Source organism: Theobroma cacao, chromosome 9 (genome assembly GCF_053813885.1).
Source record: "Theobroma cacao isolate CCN51 chromosome 9, ASM5381388v1, whole genome shotgun sequence".
Lineage (NCBI taxonomy): Eukaryota > Viridiplantae > Streptophyta > Magnoliopsida > Malvales > Malvaceae > Theobroma > Theobroma cacao.
In genome coordinates this window covers 8,482,419-8,497,797 of record NC_142647.1, presented here as the reverse complement: position 1 = coordinate 8,497,797, position 15,379 = coordinate 8,482,419, and the positions used below count along the sequence as shown (strand labels likewise).

The window sequence follows — 15,379 nt, the reverse complement described above, 5'->3', positions numbered from 1 at the left end:
AAATGCAAATGTAAAGCTATATCTTAGGACAGCGTTTGGATGCTGCATCGAAGGGGCATTTTTTGAAAGGCAGCGCCTTCGAGTTGGACCCCTTTGCCTATTTGAAGGACTTTTCAAAGACTCTGACTGAAGGTCGGAAACATTGCCTCGAAGAAATTTCTTTTTTCTTCTTCTTGAAATATGGGGATCAAATAGGCTGCTCCAATCGTCAGACATGTGACAAGATGGACAAATTATAGTTGTAATTTTTTTTTTCGTTTTTACAAAGGAAGAATGATGTTTATTACTTAAAAAGAATACAAGCACTTGTACAACGACAGAAGCCATGAAGAGAATGCCAAAGCAACTCGTAACAATCAGCCAGGAACAACTCATGACGAAGACCATCTTTACTCAAAATGAGGGTTCTGTTGAGCCATATCCCCTGTTTCAACTGCTTAGCAACCTTTTGGGCACATCCCTGTTTCGACTGCCTAGCAACTCAATCAGCAGCCTGATTGGGCTTACGCATTATGGTAAACTAACTCTGAAATGATTGGGCCAATTGCTGAACTCTGAAATAATAAGGGCAATCTTCCACTTCTGAGGTTGAGCCTTCCCTTCTACGTCAGCAACAGTAACTGCAGAAGCTCAGTCAACCGCAACCCTTCTAAAGCATTCCCTGCTAGCCGATAAGGCACCTTCAGAGCCAGAGCTTCTGCTGTCAAAGTATCCTTAACTTTTACCGCTTTACCCTCTCTGACCACTCTTTGGCCTTGACTGTTATGAGCTATAACACCAAAGTTGAATTTGATTTAAGCAGGATTTTGGCAGACTAATGATCCCAGGGAATCAGGATTACCAACAGTTACCTTTTTGGACTTCAGAGTCTTCTTCAAATTTGCTGCAATCACTTCCCCTACTGCCATTTAATTCTGGTGATCATTGAATGAACATCTAGCCCCTTATTCCCAACCTAACTTCACAACTGCTCTTCCAAATATACAAACATGTGTAGGCTATCCAAATTTTAATAGCCATGGAAATATCCACCAGACAAAAAAATTGACAGCAGCCAATTTCTCAAATCTTATAAAAATATTCTTTATGATTCAAAGACCCAAACATCCCTTGTACCAGACTGTTCTAGTCCAATCACAAGTCAGACACAAGTGTTCCACATGTACACTTTGCCATACCTTGGATGAAATTCCAGCTTACCTATAAAAGAAAAAGAAAATGTATATGTATGATATCAGGTGAGATAATGTGCTAATAAATGCTTGTTATATATTCATCCAGACACCCAAGAATGTTAATTAGAAAGTTGCTGATTAGCAAAGAGCTGAAATAATCAATGATAAAGCAAATCACTAGCATTAACCTAAGCCATAAAGAGTAAATGAAAAGCCTCACTTGATAAGTTTTTCTATTATGAACACTTATCAATCATATTTAGATCTCCTACCGTTGAATGCTAAATTGACCTTGAGACCAGCATTTTGGTGCATCTAAATCAAATTTTAAGCTGTTCAACAAAACTTGGAAGGAACTACTTAAGAAAGTTTCAATTCCAAATTTTGTTGATTTATTTTCAAAGAAAAAACAATGAACATATGATTCTATTTATGTCAGATGAAGACAAGGGATGTAACTGCTTACACAAAAATATACATTAAGATACAACACGAAAAAAAGAGAATAAATGGATGGCACCAAGTGCCAATTTGGCTCGCCTAGTCCTAGAGGTATCTGCCATGTGTCTAACTAGGCATTGATGGATGGCCTCTTTGAATGCATCAAATGAAGGAGAACTCCTTAATGCTCTTGCCAAGAAATTTAAATCTAACTATGCCCAGGTTAAAAGTTCAAAAATACATGCAAGAAATGCATGTACAATCTACACCATGATCTTCAATTTTTTTTTTAATAAAATGCTAGAGCAACATTTTAAAATAAATGAAAAAGGAAGTATAAAGTTCTATGCAACAGAGATTTCACTTGTACAAAGAAACTAGATTACTTGCTTATTTTTTAGTAAACAATAAAATTAAATCAACACCATTTCTAATCTAAGAAGCACCTGATAATTGGAGCAAGCAAGCACATGGCATGGGCCCCTATGCAAATATAAAGCATGTGAAACTAGAATCACCAACATCTAAGGATGACAGCAAGCAAATTGAAACTTATGCAAACAGATCCTGGGGTAAATATTACAGAAAAGGGTGTGGCCAGAGGGGAAAGAATTGGAGAGATAGGAAGAATAAACACACATTACCTTTCCTATATTTAAGATGTTCAACACCAGATGCTCTTGGTGCAAAGAAAATCTATATCTCTGAATGCAAGGATTTTTTTTCCCCTTTCACTGCATACCAGAATAAAAGAAAACATGAGAGGTAAGTTCTCAATATTAATAATTTACATAATTTTTTTTCTCAGGTAAACACAAAAAATATAGATGCAATAAGAATCTTCCTTTTTTTTTGCCCATTGAATATGAACTCTGCATACCTCTTCATGCTTGAATCTTCTTCAGAGATACCAAGCCCCTTCACCTCACTCTTCTTTGTAGAGTTTGTTACTCATCAAATCCAGTTCAAAGGAATAGGGACATTCCTAATTCCCTTCCAGTTGGAGCAGCTAGGGATGCTATTATAGCGGAGTCCATTCTAACAAATCGACAAAAGGAATAAAGCTCGCACAAATTGACTGAAATGCTTAATGAATTGACTCGATCCAATGCTCACACTTCTTCTACTTATTGCAAAATGTCTGGCATTCAAAGCAAATTTTTGTGAATGGGCACCTTTAAGTATTAGGTCTCCGGATGGATTTAGGAGTCTTTGTGCGAGCCGTATGCGGTGAGAGTCCCACATACGGTTTTGAAGCTGAGCCTTTCCAGCAATGATTAAATGCTGTGAGCAACGAAATGAGAAGAAACTTAAAAAGCTAAATAAATCAGCCAGCTACTGCCCTTTATCTGTTTCTTTCTGAAAGTCATTGCTTATCACCCACCCCAGAACTTTAGCAACTTTAGGAAATCTCTTCATCCAACCATTTGAAACTGCTTCATTAAGGATCCCTAGAGTTGCCTCATCAGGTTGAAACCCCTCCACTATCATGACTTTCAGTAATGAGAGAATGTCCCCAAAGTTGCCTCTCTGAAACTTTGCCTGCAATATTGTATTGTAAATTAGAACACTAGGAATGAGCCCACTCTCTAGCGTTTGATTCCATAGCTGGAGAGCAACTGATATCTTCCCTTCCTTACAGAGGCCACTAATTAATGAACCATAGATAAAAGCAACAGGTTTCAGTTTCTGTCTATTCATTTCCCTTAATAATTGACCAACCAAAAGGTGATTGTGGTCTCTTATGCAAGCATGGATAAGAATGTTGTATGAAGTCACGTCAGGAAGGAACTTGGTGTTCCTTAAGTTCTTGAAAATCCAGTATGCAGTTCCAAGTAACCAGTTCTTGCAAAGGTTATGTAGTAGAATATTGAAAGGGATTACAATTGAACTAGGATCATTATGCATTATGGACTCCAACAACTTCAAACACTCTGAAAATTTTCCAATTGTGCAGAAATATTGGATCAAACAAGTCAAACTAAAAACATCGAGCTTAATGTGTTCATATTCCATGCGACACAAGATACTTTGGATTATTGCAGAGTTTCCCAGTCGGCATGCAGTAGACAAAATTGTATTGAAAGAAACTACATCAGGCCCATTTGCATCCCACTCAAAATGGTCCAAGAGCTCCAAAGCCTCATTAATATTTCTTTCTCTGCAAAAGCCACTCAAGATTGTGTTATATGACACATTGTTTGGCTTAAAGCCTGCTTCCATCATGCTCTTCAAAAGAGATAATGCTTCTCTTGATCTATTCACTTGACATAAACATCGGAAGTAGATATTATAAACTGCAGCATCCAAAGTACAGCCCTTGGAAATTACATCAAGCAAAAGTTCGCATGCAAACCCTACTTTTCCTATTTTTAGTAGGCCTCCAGCCAGAGCGGCATATGAGTATGAATCTGGAGAAAGACCTTTCTGATTCATCACCTGAATGAACTCAGAAATGTCAGCCACTCTACCTCTATGGCAAAGTTCACGGAGAACAACATTATAAGTAACCAGATCAGCATCGCATCCTTCTGCTTCCATCTTACTCACAAAGTCCATAGCCTGCTCAAACTTCCCATTGTCAAAAAGAAACTTAATAATTATCGTGTATGTAATCACATTAGGCTTACACCCATCCCTTTGCATGAAATCTAGACACTGAAAAACATCTTCCTGCAGACCTTCTCTGCTAAACCCATAAATCAAAGCAGTATACGAACACACATTATGAACAAACCCTCTCTTCTTCATCAAATAAAACAGTCGCAAAGCAATAGAACTTCGACCACACTTGCATAAAGCCCATAGAATGGGATTGTAACAGTACACACTAAAAACATAACCCTTCCTCAAAAGAAGAGAGAAAACAAAACAAGCCCCGGAAATCATTCCAGCTTCACAAAGCATTGAAATAAATCTATTCAAAGTTGGTTCAGATGGGTGATAATCATACCTCAGCATAAGCTCAAAAACAGTAAGACAATCAAGTAAGTTCCCTTCTTCGACTGCCTTTTTCAAGGTTTTGGACAAAGAACTGAATGATGGCACAAAATGATTCCTACACATCTCTTCAACAGTAAAAATCGCATCTTTCAAATTACCAAGACGTAGCATTCCATTAAGGAGGGTATTAAAAGTGGATGCATTTGGTTGAGGCCCAAAGCTCTTCATCCCAATGTACATTTCAACTAACTCTTTCCAACACACGTTTTTCGACTTCAAGTAACAATACATCAAAGCATTACAATCATATACAGTTGGTTTTCCATGTATGTTTTTCATCAAACTCAGAGTATAGAGAGCATTGCTAAAGTCACCTGAGATAGCATAACTCTGCATCCTGCGCTGCAATTCTGAGTAATTGGCAACATGGGTATCGGCTTGTTCAAAGAAATCCACCGTCTTTAGAGCACAGGAAGTAGCAAAACTCTCAAAAAAACGAAAACTTCTGCAAATTCTGTATGAATAAGTAACAGCAGGAGAAAAACAAAAAGGCATGGAAAGCTTGAACAGAAAGTTGAATTTTTGGGATACAATTGCATTTAGTAAATTTGGGATGCTAGGAAATTTGACGGAAGGAGAAAAGGAAAACAAAAACGCTAAACTATATTGTGTTATGAAGCAGTGGCAAGCGGCACCGGAGCTGCAGCACGGTGTCGTGTCCGTGTCGGATACGGACACGTTTGGGAAACAAAGAGGAACATAGGGGAACTGTACCTCCAGAGTCAGTACCTATTGTCAGAGAAAATGGTGGAACTGAAAAAGAACGAGGGGAAGTCGGCTGAGATTAGCTGGGAAGTGAAGAGGAGAACTTGGTTTTGGTACATTAATACATTATGGAGTATAGGCCCTAAAGCATGGGCTCGGACTATTAGAGTTTAAAGCTTCTCGTCCCCAGCCAGTACTCTTTTTCTTTGTGGGCTAATTTATTTCGGCTATGGGCTTTTTGTTTTTTATTTTGAGGTTTTTGTGTTCCCTTTTTATACTTTGAACTTAAGCATGAGCTGTTCATGAACTAATTTTCCACTGGAGCTTCTCCACCCAAATCCAAAAAAAAAAAAAAAAAAAAAAAAGGGAAAGAAGACACTCTTACAGGACCAACCGAGTTAGACTTCCACGGCCACGGCCTATGGATTCTCAGAACCAAATGTAGGTGTAGTCCCATGGTGTAAGAGTGGAATTAATACGCATTTGGAGAAGAGTTGAGTGGCCAAAATTTGCATTATTCCGAAACAGGGCTCGGCAACTGCACAGTTTAGAGCTATCAAAAGAGGTTAAAAAATCTAAATCGATGCATCCTCAAGAAAACATAAACCAACAACATGAACAAACGTAAGTCATTTTCATTTCTGATGAAAACTAGGATTTGCATGTTAACTGCACAAGGAGCTTTTCACCAAACCATAAGCCCCAAAAGCAGTACAGAAATCGGAGGCAAGCAGCGTACAACTATACAAACCTTAACCCTTCAAATGTTATAGCAAGTATAATTTTTCTCGTCCTTCATGAAAGATCCCCTACTTGTATACTTCTTATCCACAAACAGGCACAAGTAAAAAAAAAAAAAAAAAAGAAGACCACTTAGAATCTTTCACTAAGTCAATCAGGAGGCAACAGCAGGTTCTGCAGAACCAGATGAAGAGGCACTGGCTTCGCCTGCCACGTTCTTCAGTTTAAGAGCACCGCAGGTTGCTGAAGACCCAGATTCAGAGACATCACCAATATCCAAGGTGTCGGGAAGAGTTTCAGAAGACTCAACAGTGTACATCTGCATAAGGCAACAATTCATTTTCCATGAATACCAAAGAGCGTAAAAGAAAACATTTTTCAAACTCATTCATCCACAATTTGAAAATTAACATGGCATATACTCCAGAAATCACTTCCAACAGAAACCCAAGGAATGACCATGATTCAGCATATCTCACAGAATGGCAAAAAATGGAATATAGTAGCCATCACAAAACAAAACATTTTTTATTTCTTTCTGTTTCCTTCTCTTTTAAATATTTTCTTCTATGTAGCAAAAGAATTAAATATTAGGTTTAGTCTAAAACCCCCTGTAGTTCCTATAACTACTGATAAGCTGAAGCAAACGGCATAAAGAATTTGTCATACAATGACCACACAAGATGCATGCTGCACTCCATTCATGATTAAAACATCTGGCCCACACTTAAGAGGAATTCCCTTTACCCCACCCAATTAACCTGCATTCGATGGAATTACAGAATAAAGACAACGTTACAAACAAATTTATCGAACAAAGTGACAAACGAATTTACTGAACAAAATGACCCAATATACGAACCATCACTTCTGATACATTCAGCCAACAGTGATGGTGAAAGAACAATAAAAGAACAAAATGACATAAGTATGGCAAGAACCAAATATGAATGACAAGTCAATAATGTAAATCTACAATGCATAATATCAGATGAGAGCCCAAAAGTGGGGGAAGCAAAAAGAGCGGAAAATTTTCATTCATTTGCAGTCACTATTACTGATCTTCTGAAATATCATAAGGAGGTCAGAAGTTGAACGAAAGAAAAGACCTAAACAAATGAAGAAGAAAACTATGGCCATGCTGAAGTGGCCCAGAAAACGGAGTAGATCCCAAGCTCCTTGATGTCATACAGTTATTAGTCAAAGCCAAAAATAGAACATCAGGTGAAATATGTTATCTGACAACAAAATCAGAAAATTGTTCAGAAATTTAATTACTTCACTATTAGCACCCTTCATAGCAGGATATTTGGAGATGTGCGAGATAGAACAGCAGAAGAGGAGCTCAAACATTCATCCTCCCATGGCTCAAGAAACAAAAGTGAAAAGAAAAAATCATGATGAGAAGGACTGAAGAAAAATAATCCACCAATATCACTCTGACAAAAAAAGTTAAAATACCCTGACCCCCTAAGTTTTGATCGAAATTACACAGAGGTCCATTAGTTTTCGAAATGGACACTCCTCCCAAGAGCACAAACACCGTTAACAGAAGTTATGAAAAGAATAAAATACCTTTTCTTTCTTTATTAATTTAAAAAATTATTATCATTTAAAAAAAAAATAAAAAAAATAGCACCAATCAATGCTCCCAAGGGAGGAAAGCATCGATCAGGGTCCCTAGGGGAGCACCGAATGCTCCCTTAGGGAGCTCGATTTGGGCCTCGCCATTTGGGGAGCACCAAGTGCTTCCTTGGGAGCCCTGATCGAGGCTCCTCAAGGGAGCTCTGATGCTCCCCTGATGGGGATATTTTTTTTTAATTACTAAAAATAAAAAATAATAAAATTATATACTAGTAATTATAAAAATTAATTAAGGATAAAATTATCTTTTTATCCTTGCCACGTCAGCAAGTTGATAGAAATATTAACGGTTGACTAACGATTGGATTTACGTGTCCAGCGAAAAATATTTTTTTTGGAACAGAATGTCTATTTCGAAAACTAATAAACCTCTGTATAATTTCGATCAAAACTTAAAAGGTCAGAGTATTTTACCCAAAATATTTATAAACTATAAAATAAAGGTAAAATACCCTCATGTCTTAACTTTTAGTCATAATTTCACGCAACTTCATTAGTTTTCAAAATGAACAATCCGCTTCAAACACATAAACAATGTTAACAGACAAGTGTGAAATGTTAAAAATACCCATTTTCTTTCTACCTCTTTTCACTATTTTTTTTTTTTTTTTTTCAAGTCAATTGGCGATGCTCCTAGCCAGCCACCCCCAAGAGAGCCGCACCTCCCCACCCTGCGCTCCACAAAGGAACCGAAGCGCGGATCTTTGCGCTCCCCTGGGTAGCACACTGGGGTTGGGGGGCGTGACTATCTTGGGGAGCACAGGGGCTAGGAGATATGGCTGAAGCCCGATCTGGTATGGGATAGATTTTTTTTAATAGGAAAAAAAATTAAAAATGAAAATTTATAATTTATAGTGTAATAATTTTTAAAATTAATAGAAAGTAAAATTATACTTTCAATATTGTCAAGTCATCAAACTATCAAAAACATTAGCGATTGACTAAGAGTTGAATTATGTGTCCAACGAAAGATATTCTTTTGAGACGGACTGTCTATTTTGAAAACTAATATTCTTGCGTGAAATTATGGCTAAAAGTTAAAGAGGGTGAGGGTATTTTTCTCATAAAATAAAGTTAGCCAAACGGCTGGATTTATGTGTCCAGCGAAGGATATTCTTTTTAGGCAAACTATCTATTTTGAAAACTAATAGACCCATGTAGAATTATGGCTAAAAGTTTAGGAGGTGAGGGTATTTTACCCATAAAATAAAGTTAGCCAAAATTTACCTCAAGTTGGTTCAGCATGTCAACAGTGGCTTCTAAGTCTCTATTATTTACCCAGTAGACATCCAGAAGAGACTCATTGGATAAACCAGGGAATATCATGCAAAGATACTCCAAATCCATGTCAAATTCTTCATCCATAATCTGCTTGTCAGTCATTTCTCCCAGATTTTGCATCAAGGAGCCATGGGCAGGATGGCTTTTCAGTGCACAAGCTTCAGGAATCTGGTGCTTTCCAGTGCCATGAGTCACAGAGTCAAGTGAAGTATTGCTATGGTGCGGGTTATGTGCCAAATGTGAGGATGGTTCGTACCAAGCAGTCTCATTGCCACGCTTAATATCTTTAGCTGCCACATTATCATTTCCCTCCCTTTTGGCGAGAGGTATGTATGATGCTGCATAAGGATTCAATGAAGAAACTCCTGGCTTCATTGGCTTTGTGAAAAAAGAATACTATTCATTTAGCCAAAAGAAAAATTATTTAGAAAATGAGGCAAATCCTTCATGCTTCAAAAGAATAACAGACAAAGAGGAAATGTTTGACACCAGGACAATTAATATGAGGTGAGCCTATTAGCAAAAACAGTAAAATGAAAGAAAGTTACTAAGTAAAGTTCCAAAGAACTAAGAAAAAAAAAAGAGAAAATTATTTGTAAATTGTAATTAACAATAAATTTGGGTAGCATTCACATCCAAAATAGAATCCTGTGGGTTTATGATTTCTGTTTAACATTTACTACAAGGCATGGATACCAAGTAGCAATTTATATATGAAAAAAAAAAAGCAGCATCTAATCTCTATCAAGCCGATAATATAAAATAAACTCCATTTTGCTACTTATGACTGCTGCTCTTCAAATAACCATAATGTGATAATGTTATAACCATAACAATAATCAAATTCAGTGACAAAATTACTTTACAATAAATAAGCCTCTCTACACATAAATATAAAAGATAATCAGCTCCATCATATGATTTGTTTATCAAAGCTTGAAAGGTAAAGTCCAACAAAGACTAGTATGATCAATTTTTTAAGATCGACTTTATAAACAGGAAAAAAAATTGTAAGCACCTGATCAAGAAATAGAACATTAACAACCACAAAAAAAGGAGAAATAAATTATGAAGAAATGCATAATTTCTTTAAATTTTTTCAGAGAATGCAATCAAGAAAGCAATCTAGTAACGAAAATTCCATTAAGCTTTTTTTCTTCGATAACGTTCTCGAATTCAAAGCGTCGGAAGATCAACCAAAAGAAAAGTAAAAATAACCAAAATCAAAGATTAGAAAGAACACAATTAGAAAACAAAGCAAAGAATTCGATAAAGATATACAAGAGAAAAGAACAAGATTCCGTGATTCGGTGGAGTTTGTGTGATCGGAAAACCAGAAGGAAAAGTGGAAGAGAAATTACCAGAGTATCCTAAACGTATGAAGATCGTCGGGGAAAAAAAGAAGAAGACGATGATCAATTGATTGAAGAGATCTGCGATTAAAATGAAAGCAATCACAAAGCATTTTAGTGAGGGGAGAAAGAGGGGGGGGGGGGGGGGGGGGGGGGGTGCACGTTTACTTGAAAGCAGTGGTGACGTTGGCGACCTGTTTGGAAACCGACTTAACTTCAATCGGGTTTCGGTTTACGAATTCCTTAGAAAATTCGTGAAACGGGTTAACCCGCTCGCTGATATCAATGTTGTTTTATTATTATTTTTTTTGACAATATTGTTTCGTTATTAAGATTAATATTTAAAAGAGATAAAGTTCAAATATAATTTTAAAGTGATGAATTAAATCTATTTTTATTTTTCAATGACTGTAATTTCAACGTTGTAATTTGATTAAAAATGTTAAAAATTACTATAAAAAATATTTTTTAAAAAAGTATTTAATAATAGATAATTAATAATAAAATGCTAATAGTTTTAAACAATTATTTTGTACTATCCTATTCATATCATATGTAATAAATCACTTTAAGAGAAAATTTAACTTTAAATTCAACTTATGATGAAATGATTAATTTATTACTTTATATTTCTTATTAATTACTACCAAAAGATTGGAAAAAGGAAAAAGAAAAAAAATGAGAAGTAGCATTCCACGTAGCCATACATTATCGGTTAGTCAGTTTTACTCGATTGTGCCGAGTTGTAGAAGAACATAACCTATTTCAAAGAATAAGAGTAAGAAAATCTAAAAAGATTAAAAAAAGGAAAGGAAAATCAGGTGGATGAGTTGAGCTAACCAAGAAAGAAAGAAAGCAAGCTGTAGGAGAGGTTAGGAACAATGGTGGTTCTGTCTCCCTCTCTTCTTTCCCTCCCAACCCTCCATTTCCTCAGGTTCTCTCTCTCTCTCTCTCTCTCTTTTCTCTCTTTCCTTTTCCTTTGTTTCTTCTCAACTTGCAAGTCTTTTTTAATGTGGGGGTTTTTATCCTTTCAGGTATGACCCAGGCAGTAGAATGCTAAGTGATAAGAATAGTAATTACAGTAGAAGATTGCATGAGAAAATCACAGTTTGTTATAGTCTTCCTTCAAAACCCACATCCCAAGACGTGTTATGGAGAAGGGATTTGCTGCTTTTTGCTCTTTCTTCTTCACTTTGTACACTTCTTCCATCTTCAGGTATATAGCTCTTTACTTTTGTTTTTAATAGCATATTGGTTTTATTTTTGAATGTTGAAGGAGACTAATGGTCATTGACTAGTTCACGTTTATGAATGTTGAAAATGACAGTTGGAAACTCACTTATTTAAAGCTTTTAAGTGGTGGCTTTAACCCTTTAAAAAAAATCCCTTGATTAAGGAGCATAACATTTGGTTTACCTATGCATTATTCTTTTTTGCTTTGAAATTAAATAGGGTAAGTGAAATGCTGTAGTTCATGATTAAAATGTCTCATATGCCCTTTTGTCAGCACTGATGGAAAATTTTCATGATGAGTTATAATTAGATTATGTATGCTACTTTTGATTTTGATTTCGATGAATTTGAGTTTATGCCTTTGACCGAAGGAATTGCCTTTGTTATCTATAAAGAATGATAAAAACCCCACAAATAAAAAGTTTAATCATAGTGCTTAATTGACTAAACTATTATTAAGTGAGGCATCCATGCTGGGACTTGAGCTTATGTAAAGAAATTGGCAATCTAAACTTATCATCATTGCATTTAAGCAACTTCTAGTTTTTTCAGATCACAACAGTATGGTTCTGGAAATTGATATGTGTCTGATCCCCAGTTCTTCACTTTAGCAAAACTGATTTGCTAAAACCTTTATTTCTAGAAATTCAGCTAGATCCTTCTTCAAATCTTTATCTAGAGGATCATGACGGGAAGTTCTAAATTTTCTTTTGTTATTATTCCTACTACTCCGGGGCTTTGACAATTCCACAGTGGAAACTTCATCTTCTTTAGTTTTTCAAGTTTTTCTATGTCCATACTCTTCTCCATTTTCTTCCAAGTATTATAGAAAGCTTATTGCAGGGTGTCTTGCTGAGGAAGATGTAAAAATGGCTTCAATCGTTGATGAAATAAATGCTTATACCTATTCATATCCAGTGGAGTTGCCATATAAGAAATTCCTCTTCAAATGGTAGGTGTTCAGTATCAAAATTTATATGCGATATGACTTGCTGCCTTTTTTTATTATTTTATCATATATAATGATAACTAAGAAATTTGTAAATAAAACATTTTGTGGACTCTTCTCCATCACTCTCATCCCTGTTCCGCAACCGCCTAATTTACTGCTATAGAAGCAATTGATCCCTGTTACAGTTTGTGCTGTATAATTCACATTTCCACTAAGAAGTACCTTCAGTGGAGTTAAATTACAGTTACAGATTTTGTTTAAAGGACATCTGCCCTTTGTTTCACAATGAGATGCTGATACACCTTTCATATATTCACTTTAATATTACTCGTGTAAAAACAAACCACTTATCTGCTTTATTATTATTATTATTATTATTATCTATTGTTGGCCTAAAATTGTAGGAACATGACACTTTCTGCATTTTTCTGAAGGGTGGAATCTAGAAAGCCTGAACGCTATTCATCCGCTGCACCACTGTCTCGTAAGTCTTATTCAATCTCACAGCTTGAAAAAAGAAAAGTTCCTCTTGCAAAAACATTTTTATCAATGTTAATTATAGGATTCCAAGTTTTGTAGCACTATTTCCAAGACAGAATTATGTTGTGGATGCAAACCATATGATATATCTAACTAGATCATTTATATATAATGCAGCTGATGCACGCCTGCGCATTGTGTCTGAACGTGTTGACATAGCTGATAATCTCATCATTTCTGTTTCGGTAATTTTATAAAACTATATCTTGCTGAATTTCATCCTCTTACTTAGCTGTTCGAGGTTTATGAATTTATTTCATCCTTTGATTCAGATAGGTCCCCCAAATATTCAGTTCTTAAAGTCAAAGGATAAGAAGACCTGGGCAGCAAAAGATGTTGCTGATTCTGTATTGTCTGACAAGTCTGCGCTGGTAATGCAAATGACTTTTTCTTGCTAACTAGTACATTGTTCACATGTATGTTAGATAACTTGCATATTTGGAATTTTGGCTCTTTCACCTGAAAATTTCCGAAATATGTAATTAAGACTGAAATCTGTGGGAAACTGAGATTTGCAATAGAAAATATAAGCAACCTCAAAAATTTTTATATGTTATGTATTTGTTGGCAGTGATACATGTCTCCTAGGTGAATGTCTGAACATTTTTATAGACATTAAACTAAAGTTGGAACTGTCTTACGGAGGTTGAACCGTGTAATCAATTAATATTATTCTAGACCTGCTTGCAAGTGTCAAAAGATCTTTACTCTTTGTCCGAGTAAATTAAAAAATGAACAAGTAAATAACGGTCTCTGGAAGGATTCTTATATTTAATTGCTGAAAACTTAACTTCATTGAGTGGATTCTCATTTGAAATTCTACATATTTTGGCAGCGTGTCACCTCAAGTCAGCGCATGAGCGAGAGTTCAGTTCTTGATGCGCATGCTAGTGAAGTAAGCTTTAAAAACCTTGCTTAATTTATGATTGCCATTTTTGACAGTTTAGATTTTTGTAGAATTGATATACAACTAAAAGCTTTGGAAATTACATAACTACTATGAGTGATCTATGCCACTTGTTTCATTCTCTTTTTCATTTTTCTCAGATTGATGGTGAGCAATATTGGTACTATGAATACCTTGTTCGCAAATCACCGACCAAATCCGTAAGTGTTTCCTCTCTCACCAGTAATTCTTGGTGCAAAGATGTGTACAGCTTTGCCCTTTTCGTGGGTTGTTGATGCCTTTAGTGGATATGTGCAGGCTCAAGAACCAAACCTTTACCGACATTATGTTGCTTCAACAGCTGAACGGGAAGGTAGGATCAGCAAATTTCTGTCATTCCTCATTTTCGAAAGACGTAGCTGTTCTATTTCATTCTGTGCAACAAAGTCTACTTTCTAATTTCTCATAAGTTTTGAAATTGAAACTTCCTCGAGTGTTGAAACCCTAAGATTTAGAATGAAAATAAACTGCTTAATCAATTTTTGATCTACATAGCTCATCTGCCAATTTATTTCCAATGGAGAGAGGAAAAAGATATAGAAACATGCCTCACCCATTTAAGCTCAGATAACAAGTTTCTACCGTGGTTACATAGTCAATGGTTGAGACTTAAGATGGTGATTTACTGATCTCTTATGGCACTACAAATCATTTTATGTTTGTGTTTATAGGATTTCTGCAAATCATCTTTTCATTCAACTATGCAAATGTGCATTGCAGGTTATCTGTACTCTCTAAGTGCTTCAACGCTTAGCCAGCAGTGGACTAAGGTCCCCCTTTCTCTCTCACCACAATAATACATGACCCTTTCTCTCTTCTAAGCTATAATAAATGTGTGGATTATTTACTAAGCCAAGCTTACGTAATGCAGATGGGCCCCTTATTGGAACAGACTGTTGCATCCTTTCACCTTCTTCCACCCACAGATAATTATGTTCCTCCATACAAGGATCCATGGAGATTTTGGTGACAACCTCCCTCCCTCCCTCTCTCCTTCCCTTCTCTTTATTTTTATTTGTCTTGTTGGGGTGGTCATTGTTTTTCCCCCTCCACGGAATTGATTTCAAGTGTAAAGTTTTAACAATTTCAAAACTCTGTTGTCATGTGATTCTTTTCTTTTTATTGCCATCCGCTTTGACAAATCGAATGAAGCATGATGAAATAAGACTTGATATTTTTCATATATGGACATGAAAAGTATGCAAGGAGCAAGTGCATTACACTGGTAATGGTTTGCTGTCCTATTCTCGAAATTGCTTATATTGTAAAATTAAACAAACATGCTTGCTGGAGATTGCTTATATGGGAGTGGCAGTGAAACGAATGAAAGAAAGAACCACTCCCTCAGTGTCTTTAAACTAATCTG

At 36.0% G+C, this 15,379-nt stretch overlaps 3 protein-coding genes across 7 annotated transcripts; 1 reads left to right on the top strand and 2 right to left on the bottom strand.

Moving 5' to 3' along the window:
• Positions 1-243: 243 nt before the first annotated feature.
• On the bottom strand, positions 244-5,660 carry LOC18588933 (uncharacterized). 2 transcript variants are annotated; one of them, XM_088810034.1, is made up of 4 exons: positions 4,934-5,118; positions 2,497-4,832; positions 2,261-2,350; positions 244-1,200 (listed from the first exon to the last, which is right to left on the bottom strand). In XM_088810034.1, exons 1-2 carry the CDS (start codon positions 4,985-4,987, stop codon positions 2,952-2,954), a joined length of 1,935 nt encoding a protein of 644 aa, XP_088666160.1. In that variant the 5' UTR covers positions 4,988-5,118; the 3' UTR covers positions 244-1,200; positions 2,261-2,350; positions 2,497-2,951. The 2 variants fall into 2 exon arrangements, with proteins under 2 accessions (XP_088666160.1, XP_007013742.3); XM_007013680.3 differs by having other exon boundaries at positions 2,497-5,660.
• A 279-nt stretch (positions 5,661-5,939) lies between these two features.
• CID5 (CTC-interacting domain 5) lies at positions 5,940-10,481 on the bottom strand. Of its 4 annotated transcripts, none has more exons than XM_018127510.2 (4): positions 10,352-10,481; positions 8,937-9,386; positions 7,344-7,432; positions 6,243-6,384 (listed from the first exon to the last, which is right to left on the bottom strand). In XM_018127510.2, exons 2-3 carry the CDS (start codon positions 9,363-9,365, stop codon positions 7,361-7,363), a joined length of 501 nt encoding a protein of 166 aa, XP_017982999.2. In that variant the 5' UTR covers positions 9,366-9,386; positions 10,352-10,481; the 3' UTR covers positions 6,243-6,384; positions 7,344-7,360. The 4 variants fall into 4 exon arrangements, with proteins under 4 accessions (XP_007013738.3, XP_007013740.3, XP_017982999.2 ...); XM_088810203.1 differs by lacking the exon at positions 6,243-6,384 and adding an exon at positions 7,227-7,243; XM_007013676.3 differs by lacking the exon at positions 7,344-7,432 and having other exon boundaries at positions 5,940-6,384.
• Positions 10,482-11,142: 661 nt separating this feature from the next.
• PPD5 (PsbP domain protein (Mog1/PsbP/DUF1795-like photosystem II reaction center PsbP family protein)) lies at positions 11,143-15,198 on the top strand. The gene is made up of 11 exons (XM_007013675.3): positions 11,143-11,276; positions 11,377-11,558; positions 12,419-12,527; positions 12,962-13,011; positions 13,185-13,252; positions 13,340-13,438; positions 13,903-13,962; positions 14,115-14,174; positions 14,272-14,326; positions 14,734-14,783; positions 14,885-15,198. The coding sequence occupies exons 1-11, from the start codon at positions 11,224-11,226 to the stop codon at positions 14,981-14,983; spliced, it is 885 nt and encodes a 294-aa protein (XP_007013737.3). The 5' UTR covers positions 11,143-11,223; the 3' UTR covers positions 14,984-15,198.
• The last annotated feature ends 181 nt before the right edge of the window (positions 15,199-15,379 follow it).

What these genes read in the sequence shown, in the direction of transcription:
- CID5 (XM_007013676.3), bottom strand. Translation starts at nt 9,365, where the DNA reads ATGAAGCCAGGAGTTTCTTCATTGAATCCTTATGCAGCATCATACATA. An exon ending in ACATGCTGAACCAACTTGAG is followed by an intron (nt 6,385 to 8,936) that starts GTAAATTTTGGC and finishes TGCCTTATGCAG; the next exon opens with ATGTACACTGTTGAGTCTTC.
- PPD5 (XM_007013675.3), top strand. Translation starts at nt 11,224, where the DNA reads ATGGTGGTTCTGTCTCCCTCTCTTCTTTCCCTCCCAACCCTCCATTTC. An exon ending in ATCTCATCATTTCTGTTTCG is followed by an intron (nt 13,253 to 13,339) that starts GTAATTTTATAA and finishes CCTTTGATTCAG; the next exon opens with ATAGGTCCCCCAAATATTCA. An exon ending in TTAGCCAGCAGTGGACTAAG is followed by an intron (nt 14,784 to 14,884) that starts GTCCCCCTTTCT and finishes TACGTAATGCAG; the next exon opens with ATGGGCCCCTTATTGGAACA.
- LOC18588933 (XM_007013680.3), bottom strand. Translation starts at nt 5,114, where the DNA reads ATGCCTTTTTGTTTTTCTCCTGCTGTTACTTATTCATACAGAATTTGC.